The sequence below is a fragment of the Microtus ochrogaster genome, unplaced genomic scaffold, assembly GCF_000317375.1.
Source record: "Microtus ochrogaster isolate Prairie Vole_2 unplaced genomic scaffold, MicOch1.0 UNK16, whole genome shotgun sequence".
NCBI classification, from domain to species: domain Eukaryota; kingdom Metazoa; phylum Chordata; class Mammalia; order Rodentia; family Cricetidae; genus Microtus; species Microtus ochrogaster.
The window spans coordinates 312,684-321,584 of NW_004949114.1; the positions used below are offsets into that span (position 1 = coordinate 312,684).

Below are 8,901 nucleotides of genomic sequence, written 5' to 3' on the forward strand. Positions count from 1 at the left end.
TTCTCTGCTGTTTAGATTCCTAAAGCTCTCTGTATTATGTATACATGGATACTCTACTTCTGTTATTGAAGTTGAAATCAGCAGAACCAGTGAGGAAGATAATTTCTGATTCTACAAAAGTCACTGAAGATACCAGAATTGAAATGGCCTTTGGTGAACCAGACAAGAGCAAAGAGGAAAGCCATCTATGAGAAAAGAAACCTCTCCAAGCAAAGGACCTGTAATGCCAACTGGGCCGAGATGACAACACTAAATTGACAGTATTTTCCCACAAAGGCTGCATTCTGGACCTCTCCTGGGAACACCTACCCCAGACAGCTCTGCACATTGAGAAATGAATCACCTAAGATTTTACTTGGAGTTTGTTTGTGGAGTCAGGGGAATAAGGTATCTGGGAAGAATTGGTCCTGGGGATAATGCAGGAGTATTCTAACTAGGAATCAATTAACCATGACGAATCATTGCTAGAGTCATATTTTCTTGTTTTGGAATATATCTTTATCTCTCTCTTGACTCTTTCCATGCAACCCTTTGTCATTGTCTAAGCAAACATCACTGAAGGAGGTGTCCCTGGAGTGCTGAGAGGCAAGGAAAGCACTGATGTCAGATGTGGGAAGGCCATCTGTCAATGTGTTACTCTCATTGGTCAATAAAGAAAACTGCTTGGCCTGACAGGTCAGAATATTATGTAGGTGGAGTAGACAGAACAGAATGCTGGGAAGAAGAGAAGTGAGCCAGACACCATGCCTCTCCTTTCCAGGGCAGATGCGATGAAGCTCCAGCCCAAGATGGACACAGGTCAGACATGCTGAATCTTTCCCAGTAAGACACTACCTTGTGATGCTACACAGATTACTAAATATGGGTTAAACAAGATATGAGAGTTAGCCAAGAAGAGAATAGATATAATGGGCCAGGCAGTGTTTAAAAGAATACAGTCTCTGTGTAATTATTTTGTGGCATAAGCTAGACAGGGGGCCGGGAGCCGGGTTGCAGGAACGCATCCCACAGCTCCTTCTACAAATGGCGCCCAGACGTAGATAACTGAATCCACAGAAAGCCTGAGAAAGCTTGGGAAAGAATAGAGTAAAGCATGTTTTCTTGGTAGCAGCAATTTCTTGGGTCTGCTCTGCTTGCTAGAGGCAAGCAAATGCTCTCATCTAAGAGAGGGTTCCTGACTCAGCTTTAGCTGCAAAACCCTGCAGCTCTTTTAAGAGGTCCTGCCACAAAACACTTAAATGGTGTTGGTAAAAGGTGACTGCATGCTTGTTTGTTTTCAGCCGTAGCAGAAAAATAGTTGTGCTGTTTTAAAATGCCAGCTTTCTGGGCTGTCCTGCCAGTGCAAACTCTGACTCTGAGGTAGTAGGGCTGGATACATAGACAGGACTTAAGTGTTGTCTGTGGACATACTTGCAGCTTGTTTGCTGGCAGAGACCTTGAAACGTCATAGAGTTGTGGCGATAAACATGGCTACAGCCAGTACCTCTGCTGTGAGGCTGGAAAGCTAAGGAATGAGCTGGATCTAGCTGGCAAAGCCACTGCTTTAATTCTACCTATATTGCTCAGTAATTTAAAGACTCATGTAGTCAGAAAAAGAGAGATATACAGTAAAGAGAGATTCAAAGACAAAGAAAACCTCTAAATGATTTACAGTGTGTTAAAAACATATGCAGGCTAAAAGTTAAAGTTCTTAAGGGAAAAAATAAGAAAGAAAAGAAAGAGAGTAGTTGGGTGTGGTAGTACACACCTTTAATCCCAACACTTGGGAAGCAGAGGTAGATTGATCTCTGTGACTTCAAGGGGCAGAGGTAGATTGACCTCTGTGACTTCAAGGTGTAGCAGGACACACCTTTGATCCCAATGCCTGGGAGGCAGAGACACATGGATCCAGAGACAGAGTTATCCAGGACAGAGATATACAGAGAACCTGTCTCAAAAAATAAAAGTAAAAATATACGAAATAGAGGTTAAAATAAAGCCACACAAAGATGGAAAATACACAGAGAATCTTGATACTGTATGCTATTATGCTCTCTTTGTATTGTTTGAATGCTGAGGAAGGAGCAACAGCTACTAAAAGATATTTGTTTATAAATGCTGCTGAACTAATCCAAGATAGATATTTTGAAAATACCTTGGCTTCAAAATTTGGATCTAAGGTTATGATGCTTTGGAAAAGTCCTTCTTTTGTTTTCACAGAGGATGAGAACCTGTGGATTGCTTTTATCCCAATATGGTATGATTGACCATACCCTCCTGAAAGGTTGCTGTGAACACCCACAAAAAATTACTTCACTCAACTTCTGACTGAGATGAACCTGGCACACGGGTTACACCATAACAGACCTGATTAAAGGTGCACTCATACAGCAGGAAGCAGTTTGGAGAGAAATAACTGTGCCCATATTCCCAAATATTTTTTGTAAATATCCTTTTACATTTAAAGGGGGATATGATATAGATATGAATAATTTACATTGGTATAAGTTTTTGCTTTGTTGATATAAATTTAAGGTCAATTTTGTCATATGTATTTCTGACCTTGACTAAGGTATTGTGATTATATACTTCATTTAAAAATGTAATGTATATAGGTTGTTAATAGATAATCATTAATAATCAAGATTGTAATCATGTTAGTTAGATTTTCAAGATATATAGAGATATATTTTGGTTAGATAGGCATTCTTCATGTCTTTCAAAGACTACAGAATATGACATTTAATGTTTTAATAACTTAGGGCTTTTCATGACAATGAGACATGTCTGCTCCTGGCAGCACCAATCTACTTCAAGAGGAAGATGGGCATCAAAGAGGCTCCTTATGGAGTTCCTTAACCATTTGGGCAATAAACTGATTTTGCCTGGACTGTTGCATAAACTGAACACAAAGAACCTGAAGAAAGAGGTCTGCTGAACCTACCTAAAGGTGAAATGGTCTTTCAGGGTTCCTGACTCATGAAAGAGTCTGTGAGACATTCTCCAGGACACAGCAGATAGTGACTGAACTGTCTTTGAAGTTTCCTGCTTCATGGAAATGCCTGTTGGAAACTATGGGCCTGTAGGCCAAAGATGGATGCCCCAACGGTACAAAGGAACTTTGGGTGACTGTCTAGGCAGTGAGATGTCTCTGTGATTTCTAGAGATTTGTAAGTTGCTTACTTCTCATTTACTTAGGTAATATTATATCCTTCTGGAGTCCTAGAAGGAGTTGAAGAATAGATAGATAGTTATAGTTGTTTTTTGTTATGATAAAAGATAAAAATAGACATAAATATTGTAACAGTAATTCTTACTTGATAACTGTTTTGTTAACTGTAATTTTACTATGTTAAAGTTAAAGCCTTTCTTTTTGTTTAAACAGAAAAAGGGGAAATGATGTGGGAAGGCCATCTGTCAATGTGTTACTCTCATTGGTCAATAAAGAAAACTGCTTGGCCTGATAGGTCAGAAAATTAGGTAGGTGGAATAGACAGAACAAAATGCTGGGAAGAAGGGAAGTGAGCCAGACGCCATGCCTCTCTTCTCCAGGACAGATGCAATGAAGCTCCAGCCCAAGATGGACACAGGTCAGACATGCTGAATCTTTCCCAGTAAGACACCACCTCATGGTGCTACACAGATTACTAAATATGGGTTAAGCAAGATATGAGAGTTAGCCAAGAAGAGGATAGATATAATGGGCCAGGCAGTGTTTAAAAGAATACAGTCTCTGTGTAATTATTTTGTGGCATAAGCTAGCCAGAGGGCCAGGATCTGGGTGGCAGGAACACAGCCTGCTGTTCCTTCTACAGATCTCTACTGAAACACCCTAGAGAATCAGTCAATATTCCTGCAACTCTCACTCATATTTTGTTTCTAGCCATAAATAAAGGACATTGGGCCTATAATTTGTGGCCCTAGAGAAGCTAAATAAGGAGAACCCAAAGAAAAACATATAGGCATCCTCCTGAATATTAACCTTCATCAGGCGATGAAAGGAGACTGAGACAGAGACCCACATTGGAGCAACGGGCTGAAATCTCAAGTTCCAAATCAGGAGCAGATGGAGAGAGAGCACAAGCAAGGAACTCAGGACCGCGAGAGGTGCACCCATACACTGAGACAATGGGATGTTCTATCGGGAATTCACCAAGGCCAGCTGGTCCGGGTCTGAAAAAACATGGGATAAAACCGGACTCACTGAACATAGCAGACAATGAGGACTACTGAGAACTCAAGAACAATAGCAATGGGTTTTTGATCCTACTGCACGTACTGGCTTTGTGGGAGCCTAAGCAGTTTGGATGCTCACCTTACTAGACCTGAATGGAGGTGGGTGGTCCTTGGACTTTCCACAGGGCAGGGAACCCTGATTGCTCTTTGGGCTGACGAGGGAGGAGGACTTGACCGGGGGAGGGGGAGGGAAATGGGAGGCAGTGGCAGGGAGGAGGCAGAAATCTTTAATAAATAATAAATTAATTAATTGAAAAAAAAGAAAAAAGAAAATCAAAAACACCAATGATAACCTATGCTGGAGATGATGTGGAATAAGGGGAACACTCATCCATTGCTGGTAGGAATGCAAACTTGTGCAACTACTTTGAAAATTAGTGTGGCGATTTCTCAGAAAATTGGGAGTCAACCTACCTCAGGATTCAGCAATACCACTCTTGGGAATATACCCAAGAGATGCTCTATCATACTACAAAAACATTTGTTTAACTATGTTCATAGCAGGATTATTTGTAATTATCAGACCCTGGAAGCAACCTAGATGTCCCTCAATGGAAGAATGAATAAAGAAGTGTGGGTCATCTACACATTAGAGTACTACTCAGCAGTAAAAAACAATGACATCTTGAATTTTACATGCAAATGGATGGAAATAGAAAACACTATCCTGAGTGAGATAACCCAGACCCAAAAATATGAATATGGTATGTACTCACTCATTAGTGGATGCTAGCCATAAACAAAGGACATTGAGCCTATAGTTCATAATCCTGGAAACGTTAAGTAATAAGGTGAACCCAAAGAAAAACATATAGATCCTCCTGCAAATTGGAAGCAGATAAGATTGTCAAGCAAAAGTTGGGAGCATGGGGGTGGGAGTGGGGGTTGGGAAAGAGGAGAGGGGGAGAGAGAAGGGAGAAGGGAAGTGTTGGGGAGAGCTTGGGGGAGTGGGATGGTTGAGGGGGAGAAAGGATGGAAATGGGAACAGGGAAGAAGATATCTTAATTACAGGACCTGTTTTGGGTTGGCAAGAGGCTTGGTTCTAGAGGGGTTCCCAGGTGTCCACTGGGATGTTCCCAGCTAGGACCCTGGGCATTGGAGGAGAGGGCACCTGAACTGGCCTTGTCCCTTAATCAGACTGATGACTATCTTGAATATCACCATAGAACTTTTGTCCGGAGACAGATGGTGCAGGAGGTCCTTCTGTATTTATTTCATTGGTTGAATAAAGAAACTGCCTTGGCCTTTTCATAGGGCAGAACTTAGATAGGCAGGGAAAGGAAAACTGAATGCTGGGAGAAAGGAGGCAGGCAGAGAGAGCCGCCACGGAGTCACCAGAGTCAGACATGCTGAATATTTCCCAGTAAACCACAATCTCGTGGTGATATACAAGTTATTAGAAATGGGTTGAATCAAGATGTGAGAGTTAGCCAATAAGAGGCTAGAGCTTATGGGACAAGCAGTAATTTAATTAATAAAGTTTTCCGTGTGGTTATTTCAGGGGTTAAGCAAGCCAGGTTGCTGGTTGCAGCCCGCTCCTCCTCACATCAGATGGAGATAGAGACAGAGACCCACATCGGAGCAATGGACTGAACTCCCAAGGTCCAGTTGAAGAGCAGAAGGAGGGAGAATATGAGCAAGGAAATCAGGACTGTGAGGGGTTGGTCCACCCACCGAGACAGTGTGCCTGATCTAATGGGAGTTCACCAAATCCAGCTGGACTGGAACTAAACGAGCATGGGATCAAACTGGACTCTCTGAATGTAGCTGACAATTGGGGCAGACTGAGAAGCCAATGATAATGGCACTGAGATTTGTCTCCACTGCATGTACTGGCTTTTTGGGATCCTAGTCTATTTGGATGCATACCTTCCTAAGCATTGATGGTAGGGGAGGGCCTTGGACATCCCACAGGGCAGGCTACCCTGCCCTCTCTTAGGACTGCAGGGGGAGTGGTGAGGGGGAGAGGGGGAGTGGGAGGGAAGTGGGAGGAGGAGAGGAAGTGGAAATTTTGAATGGTGTTATTTATAAAGTAATAAAAAATAAATAAAAAAACTTTGCAAAAAATGTACTGTGCTTTTTTCATCAGGTTTATTAGCAACAGAAAAGAGTCTAACAAACAACTGAGAAAAAAGTAGTTGCTGCCTCTATACATAATTCTGTGATTCACAGGCTTTGGGAATTGATTTGTGGTAGATGATTAAAAAATATACAAAATCAGGGAAGCTGAACAACTCACTATTCATGAAATAAGGTCCAAGACAGAAATCAAGAAAAAAATATAAAGCTATTTAGAATTCAATAAAACTAAAATACAACATACCCAAGCACATGAGACACAATGAAGACAATGTTAAGAGGCAAGTTCATAGCACTATGTACCTACATCAAACACGAGAGTGTTCTTGTATCAACAAATTAATGAAACATTTGAAAATTCTAAAAAAAAATAAAAACAGCATAATAATTGAGAAGAAACAGTCAAACTCAGGGCTGAAATTAGTAAACCAGAAGCCAAAATAAAGCAATAAGATAGTACTATAAAACTCTGCAGATTACTAAACTGGAAAAGCTACACAAAGGGCATTATGTCTTTTGCTATGTTCTTAATTTAAATAGAATTATAACAGTTTCCCCTCCCTTTTCTTTCCACAACTACCCAGCCACCGTCCAATGAACCCCTGCAGTGCCCACACTCTCAAGTTAACAGAATTTTTCTCTTTTATATTTGTAACACACAAATTAATAAATACAACCTATGGGGTATATTATAGTTGTTTATCTGTATATAGTTTCAAGGCTGGCCACTCTGTACTGGAAAACCAATAATGGGGCTTATCATTTACACTCAATGATTAACATCATCCCCAGAGATTTAGATTCATAATGTTTATAAGTTCAACATAATAAACATTATGACCATAAATAATCTACCAAATCCACAGACTAAAAAACATGATTATTTAATTAGAAAAAGAATTCTAACATAGCTTCATAGCAAAAGTTCTGGAAAGACTAGTGATTCAAGGGATATATCTCAACATAATAAATACCACTTGATAGAAGTCCACAGCCAGCATAAACTTAAACAGAAACTCAAAGCATTTCCACTAAAATCAGGAACAAGGCAACAATGTCCACTCTCCTCATACCTATTCAATATAGTATGTGAAGTTTTATCAACAGCCTGCTGTTGTTTTGTCGTAATATTATTTCTTTTGGGGGTTGGATCACTAGTTGTTAGTTGGTTTTGTTTTGGTGGTTTAATTTTGAGGCTGAAACTCACTATGATCCTGAGGATAAACATGAATTTTTGATACACATGAGTTCAGGGGTCAAGACGTATATACCACCAAGCCCAATTCAAGGCACTCCTGCAGATCTAGGTCATGATTTTGGGAAGGCCAGACAATCACTGTGGTACTGACTGAGCTGCATTGTCTATGCCTCCTTTCAAAATATTATTTAGGTTGGGTTTGGGTTTGGATTTACTTTTTCCTTAGCCCTTCAGAAGTTTCATAGTATGTACACAATAGTATTCACATTAGAAAAAGGATGGCAAACCAAAGGAATCGGAAGTCAGAAGCCTGTTCAACAGGAGTTGCAACCTCACTGTGAAAAACCTAAAGTGGGCACACACTTTTATGCAGGTAATAGGAGGGTTTTTTTTTTCAGTTAGAAGATTAGGGAAGGAAAGGGACTGTATGTGTGCACAGGTGGCCAAGGATCTATACCTGGGAAGGGATTAGGATTGTGGTTTGGTTGATTTTAAAGCACATGAAATGTTTTGTAGAACACTCAGTGCCATTCATAGAAACAAAAGTTCAGGTAAAGGGTCCAAGATGGCAGCACAGCTATTCTATCAGTTTCAATGATGATATCCATCATTAGGATTAGGATCCATGTTATTTGTGCACTAGTCAAAAAGCATCAGGAATTTGCTTAAATCAGTTCAAGACATATCGTACTCAATTATTATATTCTAGAAAACTATAACCATGATCACTAGGTGAAAAGATCTCTCCTCAACACTTTTTTCAGAGCCCTAGCAACATCCTTATTCCTGAGAGTATAAATCAGGGGATTCAGAGTGGGAGTAATGATGCTATAGAAAACAGAACCAACTTTGTCTTGGAATGGAGTGCGCTGGGATCGGGGTCTCATATAGGAGAACATGCACGCACCAAAAAAAAGGGAAACCACAGTAAGATGAGAGCTGCATGTGGCAAAGGCATTTCTCTTACTCCCTACTGAGCGCATATGCATGACGCTATGGAGAATGAATCCATAGGATGTAGAGACAAAAATGATGGGGAGGAGAAGAAGAATAACGGTGCTGATATAGGCTGTGTTCTCATACACAGTGATATTTCCACATACCAACTTCAAAACAGCTGGAAATTCACAGTAGAAGTGGTGAATGATTCTCGAACCACAAAACAGTAAGTTCATCAAGACAGATGTGTGGATTAGGGAGTTGGCAGATCCACTCAACCATGATATGACAGCCATCATCACCCCAACTTTTCTGCTCATGAGCACAGTGTAATGTAAGGGGTGACAGATGGCAACATAACGGTCATAAGACATGAGAGCCAGGAGGACACACTCTGCACCACCAAGAGACAGGTACATGAAGTGCTGGGTGGCACAGCCCACAAACGAGATGGACTTCTTGCCAGACAG

At 40.7% G+C, this 8,901-nt stretch overlaps 1 protein-coding gene across 1 annotated transcript; it reads right to left on the reverse strand.

Moving 5' to 3' along the window:
• Window positions 1–8,220: 8,220 nt before the first annotated feature.
• LOC101982839 (olfactory receptor 2AE1-like) lies at window positions 8,221–8,898 on the reverse strand (the record flags this gene model as incomplete). The annotated part of the gene is made up of 1 exon (XM_005367290.1): window positions 8,221–8,898. A coding segment is annotated over one exon (678 nt), but the record flags the coding sequence as incomplete, so codon positions are not given.
• Between the last annotated feature and the right edge of the window lie 3 nt (window positions 8,899–8,901).